General features: G+C 33.6%; 1 protein-coding gene across 4 annotated transcripts in view; it reads right to left on the bottom strand.

Moving 5' to 3' along the window:
* The window catches only part of EPC1 (enhancer of polycomb homolog 1), an 88,880-nt gene that overhangs the window by 22,686 nt on the left and 44,963 nt on the right, over positions 1-21,231 (bottom strand). For all 4 annotated transcript variants that reach the window (XM_011369475.2, XM_011369474.2, XM_011369471.2 and 1 more), the window contains exon 2: positions 3,842-4,001. In XM_011369475.2, the coding sequence (XP_011367777.1) occupies positions 3,842-4,001 (160 nt within the window). The remainder of the gene's footprint in view (positions 1-3,841; positions 4,002-21,231) is intronic.

The raw sequence follows: 21,231 nt of genomic DNA, 5'->3' as shown, positions 1-21,231 counted from the left end.
CAATCTCATAAAGAGCAACTACAAAAAAATCCTACAGGTAATGTAATACTTAATGGTAAAAGACTGAATTCTTTCTGTCTAAGATCAGGAACACGGCAAGGATGTCTGCTTTCATTACTCTTATTATATATAATATAGTACTGAAGTTCTAGCCATTATAATAAGAAAAGAAAGAATTAAAGACATATAGATTTAAAAAAGAAAAAATCACAACTGTTTCTATTTGCAGACTACGCACGATTTTCCAAGTAGAAAATCCCAAAGAATCTGCAAGCATCTCCTAGAACTAGTAAGTAATTTTAGTCAAAGCCACAGGACATAAGACATAAGACATAAGACATAAGACAGGACACAATTCAACTGCATTTCTATATACTGAAATGAACAAGTGCAGTACCATTTTTAATTGCTCTAAAGAAAATAAAACACTCAGGTATAAATCTAAAAAAACATGTACAGTATTTGTATTGGGAAAAATCACGAAGTGTCAATGAAAGAAACTGAAGGAGATCTAAATGGTGGGAGTCTAAATGGTCATGGTCTGGCAGCCTCAGTGCAGTAAAGGTCTGTTCTTCCTAAAAGGATCAAAGGTTTAATATAATTCCTATTAAAATCTCAGCAAGTTTCTTTGTAGATAGAGATGAGTTTATCGTAATATTTATAAACAAAGGCTCTAGAATACCCAAAACAATTTAGAAAAACAAAAATAAGGAAGCACTCTCCCTGATGTTAAGGATTATTATATAGCTGCAGTAATCAAGACAGAAATACTGTCTTGGGATAAACACAGATCAATGGAGAAGAATACCGAACCCAGAAACAGATTCACATTAATATGTCTAATTAATTTTTGGTCAAAAAGTATAAGCAACTCAATGGAAGAGGGATAGTTTTTTCAATAAATAATACTGGAGCAATAGGATATCCAGAGGCAAAAAACCGAACCAAACTGAACTGGACCAAACCAAACCAAACCAAAACACACAAAAAAATATCTTGAACTAAACCTTACATTCAAAATTGATCATATGCTTAAATGTAAAATGTAAAACTTCTAGAACAGAACATAGGAGAAAATCTTTAGGACCCAGGACAAGGCAAAAAAGAGTCAATATCAAAATCATGATTCATAAGAGGAAAACTGATAAACTGGATATCATCAAAACTAAAAACTTACTCTGTGAAAGACTCTATTAGGAGGATGAGAAAACAAATTACATACGGGGAAGAAGATATTTTAAATCACATACATGACAAAGACTTTCTGTCTAGAATGCATAAACAAAACAAAATCCTCAAAACACAACATTATACAAACGAACCAATTAGAAAATGGGCAAAAGACACACACAATCATTTCATTAAAGAAAATATATATATGTGGCAAATGAATGCAAAAAGGTGTTTAACATATTAGCCATTTAGAGAAATACAACTTAAAAGTACAATGAGATATCACTGTATACTTATTAGAATAGCTAAAATAAAAATAGTGATAACCTCAAATGCTGGCAATGATACTGGAAAAACTGGATCACATACACATTGCTGGTGATCATGTAAAATGGTACAGTACTTTGGAATGTATTGTGTAAATTCTTGTCAAACTAAAAATGGGTGACCTAGCAACTACACTCATAGGTATTTATCCCAGAGAAATAAAGACATATTCACACAAAAACTTGTTCGTGTATGTTCATAGCAGCTTTATTTGTAATAGTCAAAAACTAGAAACCATCCAAATGTCTTCCAGTGAGTGAGCGGTTAAACAAACTGTGGTACATATATATTATGGAATACATCTCAGCATAAGAGGGAATAACTCCTGATACATGAAACAACTTGGATGAACCTCAAGAATAATATGCTAAGTGAAAAAAACAGCCAATCTCAAAAAGATACAAAGTACGTGACTCCATTTAGGTTACATTCATGAACTAAAATAACTATAGAGATGGAGATCAGATTAGTGGTTGCAGGGCTAGGGATAGATTTGGCTATAAAGGAGTAACAAGATAGAATCTTGTGGTGATGGTAAATTCAGTACCGGAGTGTGGTAGTGGTTATATAAGACTACACATATCCTGTGAATGTATAATTATTCAAAACAAAATAGTAAAAGAAATTCAGTGAATGCTAACACTAATTTAGCTGGCTCTGCTTTCCAAAGACAACATACTTCAAATTTGTATTGATTAAAATTTTTCTTTCCAAATAAGCTACAATTATGCTGCCATTTTATTACTATTATTTGATTACAATGTCAGCTAAGTCAATTCCTTTTTAAATATAGTAACTTTTGACTTTTCTGACCACAATTTATTCCACTAGTTACCAGTATAACGTGTTTTATGGATTTGGGTTATCAATAAGCAGTTTATTTGTAAAACATGCAAATTTTTTTCTGATAGTAATGATAATACAAATTGACTAATGTAATTTTTTCTTATTCACTCTTGCTTTAACCTAAAAGCATGCATTTGTAAGATAATATAGTCTGTGGCTGTGGAATATAATGTGGCTCTAGTTAATATATATAGGAAGATTAGATCTAGAACTTTCACTTTGACATTATTTTCCAGAGAACTTACTTTTAGGTGCTAATATTGATCAAATCTGTTTAGAATTTGTATCTGTGTCTTATATGTAATTAAACATAGGAGTGGGCAAGAAAATACACACCACTTAAAAGTAACCTATAGTAAATTGGATTTTTTTCCTAAAGGAAATCAGTATGGCTAGGTGCAAATTAAAGATGAAAACTATCACGAGTAAAAAATACCCAATACTAACACAGTACTGATAAAAACCAATATGGCCACTATGTTTACTTTTAGTTTTCTATTTAAGAAACAGTAAAATAAATATTTAAAATCCAGGACAAAAACTGGAACATATGGAGGAAAGGTTAAATGAGTTAGAAAAGTAGTTAATGAGTTAGAAACTAGTTAAAACTAGTTTCTCTATGTCCTTAGAAGGAACAAAAAAAAACAAAATAGATTTATATTGTCCTGAAAAAAGTTTAGAAAGGCCCCTAGAAAAACCTTTTGATCATAAAAGTCAACAAAATAACAAAATGAAAGCTGTAGCAATTTGTTCTTAGTAACTTTTCAACTATGTTTTTAAGTTGTCAACCACTTGAGTTGACAACTTAAATCTACAAGCTCTTAGCTGTTCATCATCAAATATGATTGCTATCAAAAGATCATTTCTAATGAAGAATCTATCATTATTGAGTGAAACAATTTACCAATTAGAACACTAATTTAAAAAAATTAGTAGAAACAGCTATTGGGGGTTGGGAAACATGGCCCAGGGGCCAATACTGGGTTGCCATTTGTTTTTCTCCAAGTTTTATGGGAACACGGTCATGTCCTTTCGTTTATGTATTGTTTACTGTTAATTTTGCCTTATAATAGCAGAATCAAACAGTTGTGATAAATGATACAAATGATCCACAAAGTTTAAAATATTTACTATCTGACTCTTTATAGAAAATTTGCTGACTCCTGACTAACATTAAGAAGTTCTTTAAGGCTATTATTATTATTATTTCTGAACAGTAAGAAAACTATTTCTATATCTGAGGCACAGTCTTTATCCTATTTGTCTAAAGAAGCATAAGATCCCATGTTAAGATGAAACTAAAAATCTAAGATGAAAAATACTTTTTTTTTTTTTTTGGTCAGGCAGAAACCTCAAGTGCAATTTGAATAGTTGAAAATGAGCTCTAATAAATCTCATTTCATTGAAACAGGTACTGAAAATAGCTTTGAATAGATAAAAATCTGTCAAGTTATATAACATAGAAAATATAATTATTAAAAGAGTAGGTACTTACGCTGTATGTGAATGAGCTGCTTTGGCATCTTAAATTCCCCAGGATATATAGACTCATAGTAAGCAATATTACTTTCTGCCTCTGGGACTGGTATAACCATATTATCCCTCTTCTCGCCATACACCTGCTGTGCTGAAATAGCCCGCTGAAGATGGTGTTCCTAAACAGAGGGAAAAATAAGTATGTTTATGTATTAAAAAAAAGAGCAAATAGAATGTATAGCCTTATGAAGAGGTTTTTGTTCATTTATTTTAGTAGTCTTGAAAGGATGCTGCTAACAATACAGTTAGTGGTAAAAATATTTTAAATAGAAATGAGATTTTTTAGATATATTTCCTCAATTTAAGGAACGGTACTGCACTGAAATTGAAAGTTAAATTATATTAAAGATTTAAAAAAGCTGACAAAACTGTTACTTAAAGTTTGCACTTTATAGATGAGATTTAAAAAAAAGTTTTAAACATCTGAATTTATTGTATGAAGCAAGCTACAGATAAAAAATATTACTGATTCTAATCTATTTAGTACTTTCACACAAATGATCTTTTAAAAGAAGGGTAGAGATCATCTCCATTTTCAGTTGATGAAACTGACAGATTCAAACTCTGCCTTTTGTTTTGAATAATAACCTTTTCAAATGAATTTTGAGACCCTTTTTAAAAGTAGTAGAGAAAGTTTGTAACTCTGGGCAAGGCTTCTAAATCTGCTGAAGTCTTCAAAATCTGTTTCCTCCAGTAAGAGGAAAATAGAATCGAATCTGCTTTACAGGGTTGGTTAAAGATTTAAGAAAGATAATTTCCTGAAGTTTGACTTCTGATTAAACTTTGTTTAGAGTATTTTTTCCATGCAAGAAAGTCGTATTTACTAATCTTTTCCTTTACGGTTTTGTCATGCTTAATAACAGGTATAAATTGTACAGTTATAAACTAGGGTGTATAAACAAATACTTTCTTTTTTATAATGTAATTTGATCTTTGATTCAGACTGCCTAGCGCTGCTGGGAGCCAGGGATGGGAGGGATGACCATGGGAAACTGTATCCTCTCACACTTGGGTGTAGTCTGTTGTCATGTCTACCGGCCTCCGATGCTCACTGACAAAGGATGCTTCCATGTACTTTTCTAGTCTGATATCCTCAAAAACCAAGAGAAATTTTTCTTTGATCTACTCCCACCCGTGCTCCCCCATCCCCCATATACATCCAACTCAAGGAGTGGGAAAGTGAGGCATATTAGTTTTAATTTACATTTTGTTCCTAATTTAGAGAGCTTAATCTATCATTGTTTCTTTGTGTAGGTGAACACATGAAACAATTTATCTTTTTTGTATAGGGAAGAGATATCAAACCACCTAATGTCATACATAAAACATCTCTTTTCCTTAATGATTAAAAATGTCCCTTTACCAAAGAACAAATTCCCCTTGCACTTTAGGAGTATTTCCAAGCTCTTTTCTCCTCTCTACTCAAACGTTTTCTGTGCCAGTATTTAATGTGTTTTAAATAGTGTAGTCTTGTATATTTCATTACCTGGTAAGAAGGCATTTCGCCCCATATAATTCTTTTTCAGAATTTTCCTGGAAAGCTTATTTTCCTAGATGAACCATAATGAAATTTATTTTTTAGGTGTGAAATGGGATCCCAAAGGTTGATTTTTATAGGCAATATAGTATGGTGGGACTTTGCAATCAAGAGTGCTCTGGATCTGAATGTTGGCTCCACAGGTTACCAGTGCTACAACTTTGAGACCTGGTACAAGAATTTTACCCCAGCAAGTTTTATTACCTGTATGATAATAGGATACCTAACATATAGGACTGTGTTAAGATAAAATGCCTAAGACATACTAAGTACCCAAAACATGGTAGCAAATGTATGCCTTTCAATGTAAGAGGCTGAAGAGTTTTCCATATGCTTAGTTACCGTTAATAGCCTTTCTAGTACAGTTTTCTGTAGAAAGATTTTTTCCTTATGTTTATATCCATTTTCCACGACTGTAAAATAAAATATTTATCAATATTATAGTGAATATTTACTGCTTTAAAAAAATCTTATTTGCAGTTTTTTGTTCTATAAAATAAACACAATTTTCTCGTATCTTTAACAGCCAAGAAAATGATTTCCCTTGAATACATGGAGGTTAGGGGTGAAGTGTCAAGATGTGTACAACACACTTAAATGGTTCAATCAAAAACTATTTTATTATAGAATAAAAAATACTGCAAAACATTAGTTATTGAACCTAGGTTGAGAGTATACGGTTGTTCATTGTATCAATTCTTCAGCTTTTCTGTAAGTTTGAAAATTTTTGTAATAAAAAGTTAAAGAAGAATAGGACCCAAAATGTGTATAATATATAACAAATTGGTTAAGTTCTTCTCTAAGTCTTAAAATCCTTTCTCAACAACTGGGATATAACTATAACCTTATATAATCCTACTTACTCTCTCCTCATGTATGCCTGAGGACTCCAAGACAGGAAGGAGACCAAGCAGAGGTCTGCGTGGCCGGAGCATGTTAAGTGACGGGGGAGAATGACAAATTCACCTGCACAGGAGGTTAGCATCAAATCCTGCAGGGTCATGGGTCATGTTAAAGGTTTGTCCTTTTACTAAAAGCAATACTGGCTGAAGGGTTTTAAAAGATCGCCTTGGTTGTTGTATAGAAAGTGGACCATAGTCTATAAAATGGAATATGTGTAATCTTTAAATAGTTCAGAATAATATTTAATGACGTGAATAAAACCATCAATTTGTTAAGTAAAAAAAATCTGAAAACTGTATGTTCAGGATATTTGTCTAACCTTTTTTAAAAGAAAAAGACACAAGTGAACATATGTATATACAGAAAACATTCTCAAAGCAGATGTGCATATATGTAACAGTCCTCTATACTCCTTTATTCCTTTCCCCATTTTATTTTTTTCATAGCACTTACCATCCTCTGACATGTCATACGCTTGGTTTATTGTCATCACCCTTTCCTCCTCATCCTTCCCCCAATCTTAATATAAGCATCGCAAGGGCAGAGATTTTTGTATTTCTGTTCAGTGGCAAATAGCCACCTTAAAACAGCGCTGGTGCTTAAATATTTGTTGAATAAACATGTATGTATGTATCTGTGTATGTACATACACACGTATGCACACACATGCATGCATGCACATATACATAAGAGTTTCAAAGTATATACACCAAAAAGTTAACAGATTATCTCCAGGTGGTACAATTTTGAAATGCATTTCTGTAATTTTATTTTCCATATTTTCTAAAATGTACTTGTATTACTTTTTGACAAAAAAATTTGAATACATTTCACTAGATTTTCTAAAATACAATGGTAATGTCTAAGACAAATTATTTGGATCAATAAAACCTTTCCCATTTAAGTCAGTTTAGTTTAGGAGTAAAACATTATAATGGAAGCAACCTAGTTGTCCATCAATAGATGAATGGATAAAGATGTGGTTGGTATATTATTCAATAATAAAAAAGAATGAAATCTTGCCATTTTCAACAACATGGATGCACCTAAAGGGTATTATGCTAAGTGAACTAAGTCAGAGAAAGACAAATACCTTATGATTTCACTTATATCTGGAATTTAAAAAACAAAACAAAACAAATGAACAAACAAAACAGAAACAGAAAGAGACTCAGATATAGAGAATAAATTGATGGTTGCCAGGGGCAGGGGCGGGGAGGACGGCGGGGGGATGGGAGGGGGGTAGGGAATGGGTGGAAAAGGTGATGGGGAATAAGAGATACAAAGTTCCAGTTATAAACAAGTCATGGGGATGTAATGGACAGCACAGAAAAGAGTCAATATCATTAATAACTCTGTATGGTGACACGCAGTTACCAGATGTATCATGGTAACCATATTGTAAGGTGTATATATATATATATATAGAATCACTACGTTGTAAGTACACCTGAAACTAATGTAACATTGTATGGCAACTATACTGTAATAAATAAATAAATTTAAAAAGTAAACATCAAACAAATAGTAAGATATTATACTTACACCTTTCTAGGTAATGAAAGTATTTTTAAAACCCCAAACCATATACGTCTATTTCTAAGAATTACATAATAGCAACATTAAACTATAAGTGAAAATGAGATTTTTGTTTTAAGTGAGAAAACGCAGAATGGTGAAGCCCAATAACAAATGAAATAGAATGAGTTCTGAATTCAGTTCAATAAATTATTGAATGTCTTGATTAAATACCTAAGATGATCGAACTCTAAATTACAATTATATAAAAAGTTAGATGTTCCCTGAAGGTAATATCTGTCCATGAAATTTTAGAATAAATCGACTTGTAGCACTGAGTACACCAGCATTCCTAAACTGTGTTCACTGGAATATTTAATTTCAAATTATCAACATATAGTTCAATAAAGAGTCTAACAGTATAAGAACAAAAAGTAGAGAATGCTGGATTCTAAATTTAGATTTTTTTCACCTTAGGACTTCTGAGAGATTTTAACATGCTAATGTAAATTGTGGTTCTTCATTATTCCAAACGTATGACCACAGAATCATTTTTTCAGAAAATTAATAATAATAGTTTATGGACAATTTTTGTAATACAGTTTGGGAAATGCTGGTATAGAACAAAAACTAGAGATATGGAGCAAAACATTTGGGTTTAAGTCTGTTCATTAGTTAACTCAATCTATATTTACTGAGTGCCAACTATGTGCCTGGCACTCGGAACGACAAGGGTCAAGAAAACAGACACTTCTTCTGATACTGCAGAGCTTACACTATAGTAGTGGAGAGATACTAATAAAATAGTCCTAAAAATAAATTGTAAAGTGTGATAAGTGCTATGAAGGAAAAGTACAATGTAGTAAGGGGAAATACATATAGGAAAGGGATTTCAAGGACAGTATCACTTTCACTAGCGCAAAGTGACAGGCTAATATGTGCAGGAATGAAAGCTAGTTAAAAGATTGTTTTAAGATAAGGGAATAAGCTATGTTTGAAGACCACTCACTAGTTTGACATCTTGGGTAAGTACGGAGTCTTTATGTTGCAGAGTAATTAGGCTCAGTTGCAATTTAAGAGTTAATCACCAAAACACCAAGAACAATTCTACCTTTTTCATAAAATAAGAGGCATAAATTCAAGAAAGTCTTACCTTACAGGAAACAAACTAAATAAAATTAAATAATCTAAAGAATTCTTTAATATCTAATCTTACATAAAACAGAATCAGATGAACCCTAATTTATTGAGCAAATAACTTAAAAAGCCTGTTGCACTGCAAGTAATACACAGCCATATGAACAATAAAAGAGGATCTTAAAAAGATCGAACAATAATCTTTAGAAAGTTCAGAGGCACACTTTCATGTCTCCATGGATCGGGCTATTGTGGCACTGGGATCCACAATTATTCACTTTCATTACTTCAGCCTGCCTAGTGCACTGGAAGAGCATGGGCTTTAGACAGAAGCATGAGTAAGAACCTTCACTTCCACCCACAATGGCTAAAACTGAAAGGGCTGACGACATTAAATGACAATGAGGAAGTGGAATAACTAGAACTCTCATACACTTAGTGAGAAAACGGTGTAGCAGATCTTATAAAACAAAACACACACTCCACATTACCCAGTAATCCCACTCCTTGATATTTACCCAGGAGAAATGAAAACACAGGCCCACATAAAGACTGGAATAAGAATGTTCATACCGTTTATTCATAATAGCTCAGATAAATAAATTGTGGTATAAAAACAATGGACTACCACTCAGCAATGAGAAGGAACAAACTATTTACATATATAACAGGAGTAAATCCTCAAAACATTGTGATAAAAATAGCTTTACACAAGACAGTTCATACTCTTTGAGTCCATTTATGTGAAGTTTTAAAACAGACAAAATTAATCTATGGTGAAAAAAATCAAAACAGTAGCTTCTCCTGGGGCGTAGGGGCAAGGATTGATTGGAAAGGGGAATGAAGGAATTTTCTGGGTAATGTTTCATATCTTGATGGGGATTGGGTTATGTTACCATATAATTTTTGTTAAAATTCAACTAATATAAATATTTGTGAATTTCTTTGAATGAAATTCAATTGCAAAAGAAAAAAGTAAACACATACTAAACTCTAGCTAATAATATATATGCTGAAGTATTTAAGGAAAATGCACTGATGCCTGCAATTTATGTTGAAATGCATCAAAAAAATAAGATGGACTGATAAACCAAGAGTTGCATAGATGTGTGACAGAGTAAAATGTTAACGGTAGAATTTAACTTGTGAGTTTATAGGTGGTCATGGTAAAATTCCTGAAATGTTATTGTATGTTTGAAAATTTTCATTACAAAATGTTGCAAAATATGATGAAATCTCTCCCCTCTCAACCCCAGAACACTCACTCTATCCCTTTACCCTACTTTATTTTCTTCTACAGCATTTATCATCTTATAGACTACCAAATTAATTATTGATTTGTCTGTCTCCTCTCCCCAGAATATAAGATCCATGAAGGTAGGAATTTGGTTTTTGCTCTGCTTTACTCCTGGAGGTCTAGAATTGCACATAACATATACAAGTCTCCAAAAAATATCTGTTGAATAAATAAGCCAGTAAATTGTACCAGTTATTTAAGGTCCACGAACTGTTCTGGTTTAGAATAGATTTCATAAAATACTAAGGTTAAATTTCACAAAAGCAAAGAAAAATTAAAACAAACATTTTGTTTTCGTAGTTAAAATAGTTGAAGAAGGATAGAATATTTAGCAAGAAAAAGAGCAATTCAATATTTATTTTTTACATGAATGGTAAAAGATCCTAAGACTAGTACCCTCTACCCCTCCTCTCACATAAAGCTCAGTACTTAGAAAGTACTGAGTACTTTGTTTTTTTAGGGTAAAAAAACAATAAGGGAAGACCACTGCTAAGATACAGATAAAATAGTCTAGTCTTTTTACTTCTCTTCAGTGTGAAATATTTGTCAGTTTAGTACTTTCCTTACAAAATATTCAGGACATAAAGTTACTAAGTAGCATGGTCAAAGGCAGCCCTAGGAAAAATTGTTTAATTTTGATTCTTGCTTTCTCATGTCCATTATTTGTACTCCTCACATCCCTTTAGACTGGGTTGTTCGTGCTGTACTTATTAAGAGCCTGCATGCCTAACGTGATGTTTCGGCAATGTGAAGGCGAAGAGACTAAAATTAGTTTCTTTTTATTCTCATAAAAGTCACAATCTCATTGGAATATTTTCCTAAAAATCAAATTTAAAAAGGCTCAAAAAGCTCTTGGTTATAATCTTTATGGTGATGATTTCTACACCTCCAATGTACCCCTGAGAGCTGGTCATCTGCCATTATTTAATACCTTTTATAACTCATAGTCAAATAAAATTCTAATGTTTCCCATTTTTTTCGGGGTGAGGGGTTAACATCCTAAAGCAACAGCACTGAATAAACTGAACATTTAATTTAAACTTGTCTAAAATTAAACACGTTTAGATAATCTGATACAAAAGCTGTACCAAGACTTACTTAGTCCTTAGCCCTTGGACATACTCAGTCTTGCAATTTCATTCATTATCATTTCTTTAATCACTATTTGTATGCTGGTGACAAGACTCAAAATCTTAATTTCGAGCCCAGATTTCTTGTGAACTCTAGGCACATGTATAAAGACCTTTTATCTTATGTCCCACAGGCATATCCCACATAACATCAACATGCCCATCCACTGATTGTCCAAATCTGTTCCTCCTATTTTACCTATTTCAGTGAATTGAACCATCATATGGCCAGTCACCTAAGCCAGAAGCCTTGATTTTTCCAGCTACCTCTTGCTTTCTGCTTCCCCATTTCCAAATCAGGTACCAGATCCTATAGATTTCTCATTTTATATCTAGAAATTATTCAGTACTTTTTCATCTCATTGTTACAGTTCAGGTAGCAACCAACCTACTTACGTCTAGTATTACAATTGCTCTCCAATTCCCTTCTACAGCTACTCCCAGTGGTCCTTCTAAATGAGTTTGATCACGCCATTCTCATATTTAATCATTGGCTATCTACTGCCTTTGTGATGAAATTCAAACTTCTTGGCATGGCAAATAGGTCCTTCATAATCTAGCTCTAGCAAATTCTTCCAGTCCAACATCTTACCAGTTTCTACCCTGAATTTCACACTGGCCATAGGCATTGAACAGAACTTTCTAGTAACACCTATAGATTATGCTCCCTGTCTTTAAGTCCATCCAAACCTCTATTTTTTAAAATTCTACTAAGATGTCCACCCCTATTTTACAAAGTCTTTCATAACTATTATATATCACTATCATAATGGTAACAGAAAACAGGTAGGGGTGATTTCTTAAATGTTTATTTCATAAAGATTCAATTAAAATCCTGATGAAATTGAAAACTGAGCAAGTCAGAATCCAGAAAAAACAAATGTTTCCTGATAAAATTTTCACACCTATATTACCTGCCTCACACATACTAGAAGGGGCAGGCACAACAGGGAAGGAGGAATACCAAGATATGAACAAGCTCAATAATTAGGTATTTTCAAAAGGCATTCATCTTGGATAAAATATTAATTTACTTGGAAGAAATGACTTTGTAAAGTCTTTTTTAGCTTTGGATTACAAAACCTTAGGTTTTATTACTATGCCTATAAATTGATCTTTCCAGAATTAATAGCTAACACGTACTAAGCATTTATCACATGCTAGGCCTGGGCTGCACAAATCTTACTTGATTTAAAGCTCATAACAATACTATTATAGTATTATAACTATATGTATGTAGAAAAAGAGGTGGCAACTATCATCTCTATTTCACAGATCAATAAATTTACCTAGGTTTATTCATAGTTAGCTGGATTCAAACCCAGCTGAGACTTGAGTGTGAGCTCTTAACTTCACTATATTGACTCTTAAAAAGTAGATTCCCCAGAGATTGCTAATTGTTGCATGGAAAAACTAGTAACTATGTAGTGGAGAAACTGGACCATACCTTGACTGGGAGATTAAAATTATCTGTGCCTCCAGATGTGATACCGTGAGAATACAACATCCTTTATCTAATACTCGAGCTGGGAATGAAAAACCTGAATCTGAGAAAACATCAGACAAACTCCAAACGGTATTGCTTTGTTAGGGGAAAAAAAAAAAAAATATCAAAGAGACTGTATCTTAAGAAATGTCTACATCATAAAAGATTAAACCCCCAGTGACATTTAGGGTCCTGATGTAGGCAACTTACTCTCAAATAATTTGGAAAAAAATGTGTGTGCATGTGTGACAGAAAATGTGAAAAAAATAAAGCAAATGGGGCAAAATGTTAATAGGTATATATGGGTGTAGTATTCTTTTTAACTTTTCTGTTGTTTGAAATTATTTCCAAATAGTATCTTTTTACGCTAAAAGCAAAAGGAAACAAAGAAAAAAAGTAGACTCTGTAAGCAAGAGGAAGAGATACGAGTACTTCTTTCAGAATTGCCAAATAACTGCGTGATCTTCAAAAGTCAGTTAAAGTTTATGGCTCTTAATTTCCCTATCTAAACCAGATAGTTTCACAATATTACTGTCTTCTGAATAGTAGTTCCAGGGATATCATTAGGTGTCATGGGAGTAGTTCGGTGTTTAAATAATTTTGAGAAATGCACAGACAAGGATAAACAATGAACAGTTTCTTTACAGAAGAATCCTCACAAATTTTTTACACAGCCAAAATGCACCATGATTTTCCAAATGAATAATACAGAAGTCAATATTTCCTAAGTATTCACTGACCATTGTTAGTGTGATTTATCTAAATGTTTGCTGAGACCAAGTCTTTAGTTTTCAATATTAAAAAGCATGGTAAGCATTAAAATAAAGTTGTAATGTTAAACTGTAGTATACAAAATCCATTTCTCTTCTATAACTTTGGGTCTCTACTGCTCAACTTGTACTGAAGTATTTTTCATTAAGTTGATTTTTAAAAAGGGGGGCTATATTTAAACTATGAAATCTCTTTAACAATAGAACTCCCTTTTATGGACACTAATACACACTAGGGGTTGGCAAACCACAGCCTGGGGGACAAATTTGGCCTACCACCTATTTTCGTTAATAGTTGTTACTAGAAAATAGCCACACTTGTTTGTTTACACACTGTCTATGGCTTCTTTGGCCCTATAGCAGCACAGCTGAGTAGTTGTGACAGAGATTGTAAAGCCTGCAAAGCCCAAAATATTTTCTGTCTCTTTACAAGAAAAGTTTACAGACTCTTGATATATAGTTATTTATACTGTTTGTTAAGATTCAACAGTCTGATTGTAGTAAGGTGGGACCACTGACAGACACTAAAGCATGTTCTACTATTTACATAGTGAAAATGAAAGAGAGAAGAGGGAAGTTAGTTATTAAGTAAAAGTTTTAATTACTATGTTCAGACCTTATATTAGGCAATCTGTATTCTGAAGATGTATTATTATACCTATTTTAATAGGGAAAGTGAAGCTCAACAAGATAAGTCACTTGCCCGAAGTGGTGGAAGTAGGATTTGGATTGAGGTCTGACTCCAGAACCTCATGGTCTTTCTACTGTAGCTTAATTCCTCCTTCTTGTCTTCTTTTGCCTTCCCCATGTATGGCTGAGTTCTGGCTGGTACTCAGGGGGAGGGCTCAGAATACTAAGAGAGAAGCAGAAAGGACTTTAAATAACTGAAGAGATGAGCAATAGCATCTTGGCTACAAGGGTCACTGGGAAACAACAACCAGATAAATTAAGAAAGTAACAGCAGATTTCCTAACTTCTCTTTAGAGTACTTTACTAGATTAAAGTTCATAAAGCTTAAGTGCTAGTTATACGCAGGAACCCTGGATATGAAGGATGGGAGCTGAGGAAGATTAAGACACAAGAGGGCCAAAACAGGGAGGACATATGCTTCCGTTTAACTATTCTTAATTGCCTATCATCCCTAGAAGTTCATGGTAAAGGGTAAAGTATGTTTTTCTTTAATAAGCATTGTTTTATCTTGCTGAATGGACAACATAAAAATATTAATATTTGTTATTTTTCCCCCTAGAATTCCAATACATTGCTTATTATATCTTTAATAACACATTTACCAAATATGGAAACAAAATAATCTCTTTGCAGAAATAATTAGTAACATCAGTTTCCTTCTAAGAAGGGAATCAACTTTAAATTAAAAGGAAATTGCGAAGGAACTCACTAGGTTTTAGTAGTATTTTATTTAGGTACTATTATATAACCTACCATAAAAGAAGTTAGAGGATACTAAATGATTTACCACTCCAGAGAGATAAGGACCTATGTGATGAACTAAGAAGGCTGAAACAAAGTCTCAAGTCATACTAAATACGACCATCCCCTGTTCTACCAACTTTATCTACTGTATTAACTGCCGATGTAGCAATCAAGACTTAGCTGTTTTTACATTGCTGTTATTAATACTTTGTTTTACCCATCAAAAATATAAATCTTTAGGGTTTGTATGAATGCTAAGATTTGTGCATTTAAGGTAACTGTGGAAAATACTATAAAATGGCTAGTATAGGAAAAAGTGATAGTTCATACATTGTACTTATTATTCACTTCAAATTAAAACTAATTTTACAAAATTTTCTTTTCTTAACAAACACCAAGTCCCTTGGTTTCACCAAAACCATAAAACTCCCAGTGTAATCTCTGAAGTTGTACCTTCCTGTAGTGGCTAAAAAAATAAAAGAAGTTTTTATGGTCTCAAAACGTTCTTGTTCGATTATATAGTTGTTTCCTTCAAAGTCACTCCCCCTTTATTTAAAGTAAGTAACACAGTGGTAAATGAAAAATCATATTTCATAATTTCAAATTATTCTAGTGTTAGTGGGTACCATAAATTTTCCTGCATGTGATAAAATATATACTATAGAAATAAAATCTGACTTTATTAGAATACTTTGTATTCAATAGGAAGACATAGGAAAGGTATACTATTTAACGCACACATCCTGATGTCAGAAACCTGGACTGGAACCCCAATTCTGCCATTCACTAATTATGATTTAACTTAGCACACTCTTTAGTATATTTACTAGCTCTTTGTAATATAAATAATGAAACCAATTTAATGTTTTTTCCTTATTAGTAAAGGGGAGAAAATGCTACCTAATTTATAAGGTTGCACTGAGGATTAAATGAAATCATAATGCCCTGGTGCATACTAATAGAAATTGTTTCACCACAGCTATATATGAATCAATAAATCAGTAAGACTAATTCTAAATTTATCCTGTATTTTCTTAAAAGATATCCTTTCTCCTAGTAATCCTACAAAAGAAGACATTTTAAACCTCTCATTAATTTTTTTTGGTAGACTGTCACTGTTAAAATAATTCTATCTCCGAAGATAATCAAACTTCATTATAGAACTTAAGGACTCTATATAACAAATTAGGCGCACCATATTATAGTCAGTCACTTTCTCAGCTTTCACAAGAGAATGAAATCTCTCTACAATTTGAAAGTACAAAATAAGAGGAAAAAAAAAAAACAGAAAAATGTACTGCAGTCATAAGAAAGCCTGGTTCTTCTAGCTTTCCTGATCATTAAATTAATGGCAGGAATTCATTTCAAAGATTATTTATATCGCACACTCATCCCAGAATGGGTATGAGATTTTAAAACTTTTAGAAAATTAAAACACTGGAAAATTTAAACTTTTAATGCTATCTGAAATAACTCTGGTTTCCTCTTTTCTACTGAAATGAGATAAAAATGCATAACTTTAATTTGGGGGAGAAAGGGCAAATCGTTGTGAAACTTGAAATATACCTATAGTAGTTTCAGGTCTAATCCTAACACACTTAAATTATCATCTCTTTAGTTGGTATTTATAGACATTAAAGAAGGGAAATTATATTCCTTCTTGCAAAGGTCTTTCAGCTCACATAAACACAAATTCTCTTATTTCATAGCAGAGATGAAATAACTCCACTAAATAAAGCTTCCAGATACTATTTAAGTTTCCTACAAAAATATTAAGGAAACTATGCTAAAAATTTGTATCATCACAGGAGTTGCATTAAATTTGGTCAGAATGAAAGGATGATTCTTCTATATCTAAACAAGAATAACTAATATATTTTCAAGATCTCCTTTCAAAGCAGCAAACTGTGGCAGACACTGTCAATTGTTTTTAAACTCTACGAAGGCAAATTAACTTTCTAGTAATAAATGGGAGCGGAGGACTAATGTTACCCCAGTACTTAATTAGGAATGTGTTTACTTCAATCTGATCATGACAAGAAAACTATGCCTCCTAGTATTTATATTATAATCTGACAAAACCATGGTCAGAATGCAAAACTTACTTTTTAAAAGGAGTGAAGGACAGACTAAGCATGGCCTACTGAAGCTACACCTCTTTTCTGCCTTCCCGAATGTCTTCCAAAAATGAGGACAGTTAGCACATTGCCAAAATACAAGGAGTTGTAGGTCTGATTCTACAATAAATATCCTCTTTTCCTGATATTCTTTACCCAGTACACAAAAATGGATCCTGAAAGTGTAACAGATAATCTTTAATTCTGTTCATCAAATTAGTTCTGGCTGCTTTCCAGGCACACAATATGACTGTATTTTCTCGCCTTCCTGTGGTTGTTGGTGCTAGGTGACTAATTCTGGCCAATGAGTTGGTAGTCAAAGAGTCTTATGTTACTTCTGGATCAGAGTATTTAATTGCTGGTTCAAGATGTGAAATCCTTCTAATGCTCCTTCTACCTGTCGTATGTTTGGGATGCTGACTGCTGTATCAGCCTGGTTCCCACCTGATCCATGAAAAAATGTGACATTAACAAGAAATAAACTTCTGAAGCTGTTATCACATCATAACCTAGTATACCTGTATGACATAAATTGTTTCCAGAAGTCGGGTACTGTTATAACACAAATACTAAAATATATGCCATTAGTCTAGGGGCCAAGAAGCAAGGAAACTTCTCAGAGGCTAGAAGGATGACAATCCATATTAGGCAATATGAAATATTTGGTAAAAGTCAGTTATGATAACATGAAAAGCTGATAATGTAGCTCTAAGAGAAAAGGTTTTAAAAACTAAACATTAAAATGGTGCGTTAGTTGCTGTTTGGTATTACAAAACATTTTAAAAACTGATCAGTTTGAACAATAAAATGCATAAAAGAAAACAGGAACTCAAAGACCTTGGACTTAAAGAGGATTTTATGAATTTGACCTTAAAGGCAAGGGAAGTAACAAGCAAAAATAAATGAATGGTATTGTACCAATTTAAAAAGCTTCTACTCAGCAAAAGAAATTGTCAACAAGGTAAAGAGAAAACCATCTGAATGGGAAAATTTGCAAGCAATACCTCCGATAAGGGCCTAATATCCAAAATATACAAAGAACTCATACAACTCAATAACAACAACAACAACAAAAATACAATCACAAATTGGGCAGAGGATCTGAACAGACACTTCTCCCTAGAGGACATACAAATGGCCAACAAATATTTGAAAAGATGCTCAACATCGCTAGCTATTAGGGAAATGCAAATCAAAACCACAATGAGATACTATCTCACACCAGTCAGAAAGGTTATAATCAACAGGACAAGTAATAACAATTGCTGGAGAGGATGTGGAGAAATAGTAACCCTCATACACTGCTGGTGGGACTGCAAACTGGTACAGCCACTATGGAAAACAGATTGGAGGTTCCTCGAAAAACTAAGAATTGACCTACCATATGACCCAGCAATCCCTCTACGGGTATTTATCCCAAAGACTTGAAAACCCATCTCTGAAAAGATATTTGCACACTGATGTTCATAGCAGCATTATTCACAGTGGTCAGGACATGGAAGCAATGAAAGTGTCCTATGATAGATGACTGGCTAAAGCAGCTGTGGTACATACATACAATGGGATATTACTCAGCCATAAGAAGAGATGAAATACTGCCATTTGCAACAACATGGATGGACCTCGAGATAATCAAGCTAAGTGAGATAAGCCAGACAGAAAAAGTTTAAAATCACAGGATATCACTTATATGTGGGATATAAACCTAAAAGCAACAAATGAACAGGACAAACAAACAGAGATTCATGGACATGGACTATAGACTAGTGGTTACCAGAGAGACTAGGGGGTGAGGGAGGAGCGGGGAGGTAGATGTTGCAAAGGGGGTCAAATATAGGGGAGTAGGGGGAGGGTGAAGTGGGTAAAGGGGATCAAATATATAGTACCTGAAGGAAACTGGACTTTGGGTTATAAACACACAATAGAATATACAGATGTCAAATTATAATGCATACCTGAAAATTATAATTGTATTAACCAATGTTACCCCAATAAATTTTAAAAAAGTAAAACAAACAAAAAATAACCCCCCAAAACTGATTAGTTTGTAAGCAGGAATGCAAGAGTCCAAAAATTTGGGGACTTGCAGTGTTTGAAGAGTCCTTTTCAACTCAAGCCATAAATGTAAAAAAAATCAAGAAGGCCTTTGACTAACAAAGAAAGAATAATCAATCTTGAGGGTAAGGTTCAAATCAAGGGTACGGCCATGATACAGTTAAAGCATTTGAATGGATTAGAATCTCAGAGCAGAGACCCAGTTAAAACTGTGACACCCAGTTAATACTTCTAGTTGAACAAAATGCTCAGAGGAAAAAGACTGAAAGACACACTAAGGGTATAGCTCTTCCTGCAAGTTAATAGGTATGGTATTAGCATTTAAGAGACAGATAGACATCTAATAAAAAATTGTGAGTACAGGTTATTGGTATACTGAGCTAAATGGAAACACATTAGAAGCCCATAAAGTTGTGCTGCCAACAAAGAAAAATCAAGAGCCCAGATTACAATCTGACTGATTTAAAAGTACACTGTGGAAGCAGACTATAAAGCCCCAAAGCCTAAAGGGCGTATTTTCCAATATCTATGTCAGATGAGGCTAAGAAAGATGATAGAAGATGAACCATCTCCTAGATCCAAGAGCCACAGTAATTGTCTGGGTAGCAACTCCAGGAGTGTGCCTAAACAAGAATATTACCCACATCCAGGGGAGGGGACCCTTATAAAGTCAGTCTGGTGGGATTTTTGAGTTGCTGGGGATTAGGGACTGCCTGTTTCCCTCAATCTTCCATTATCCAAATGGGAGTGTTTATTGTGGTTATCGTGTCCCTGTTACTCTAATGTATATTGGGGGTGTGTGTTTGGGGGTGAGGGGGTGCAGATAATAATTTCATGCAGAGATCTCCAGATCAAGAGGAAACACAATCAAATCTGATGTAGAGAATTGTGTATACCACCTGCAAATCCTAACACTTCAAACTCGATGCTATTTATAGCTGGGATTTTCAAGCTGGTTTCACTGGGGAGATGAGTATATTTTGTCTGTGGAAGGAATGGCCCAGATCTTTGGTGGACTAGAGGGCAGATCTGTCATTAGTGTTGTTTGTCAAATATTTTTGTTCTTTGCCTTCTAGTCATATGGTACAGTTGTACCTCCTAGTCCCTTTGTGCTTAGGTGGAATTATATGGCTTTCTTCTAGTCATCGAGTTTTGAACTAAGGTGACATGTAACTTGTGGACAGAACATCTGAATAACTGATACAAGATATGAGATATTCCAGAGCTCTTGCCTCTATTACGGTGTCCAGCAATGTCCAGGATGGAGGCTGCTCTGTCAGGTGGATCCTACAGTGAGGTCATGTAGAACAGACCCCCAAATGAACACAATAGGCAATGCAGTGTTAGGAATTGTTATAAAGCCACTAAGATTCTAGGATTGCATGTTTACAGCACAACTTTGCCCATCCTGTCTGTTAAGTGGAGGGAAACCCTTAATGCCAGTGAACATTTGAGTCAGAGGCAGGCTTATACATTAACTAGTTCAAGTTCTTTCTACAGATGATAAAAGTAGGGTCTAGCAGTTAAGTGACTTGTTTCATCACATAATAAGAACATGGCAGAAGAATTTGATGGAGTCATCATTACCCTCAGATAATTCTAAATTATAGTGGGAGTTATGCTCCTAATCTTTAAACACAGCTCTGGGATAGACTGAGCTAGAAACATATGAATAAATTAACAGGCCAATCCAATCATTCATTTAAAAAATAATGGAGGCATTAAGCTCTGAAGCTAAAGGTACTTTGAGCTTACAGTCATGTGGTAGAGATTAATCAAATAACCACATAAATGAAATGGAAGTTTAAACAGTAATTACTAAGAAAGATATAATTATTATGGGAGTATGTAACAGACCTATCCTAATGGGTGTAGATACCTAAGGAAGTGACCTTGAGCTGAGATCTGAGAGATCAGTGAAAGATTACTAAGGCAACCCACAGAAGAATATTTCAGTACTTGGGA

The sequence above is a fragment of the Pteropus vampyrus genome, unplaced genomic scaffold (genome assembly GCF_000151845.1).
Source record: "Pteropus vampyrus isolate Shadow unplaced genomic scaffold, Pvam_2.0 Scaffold150, whole genome shotgun sequence".
In the NCBI taxonomy this organism is placed as follows: domain Eukaryota; kingdom Metazoa; phylum Chordata; class Mammalia; order Chiroptera; family Pteropodidae; genus Pteropus; species Pteropus vampyrus.
Note: the sequence above shows the minus strand (reverse complement) of the source record. Positions and strands in the feature narration are given on the sequence as shown.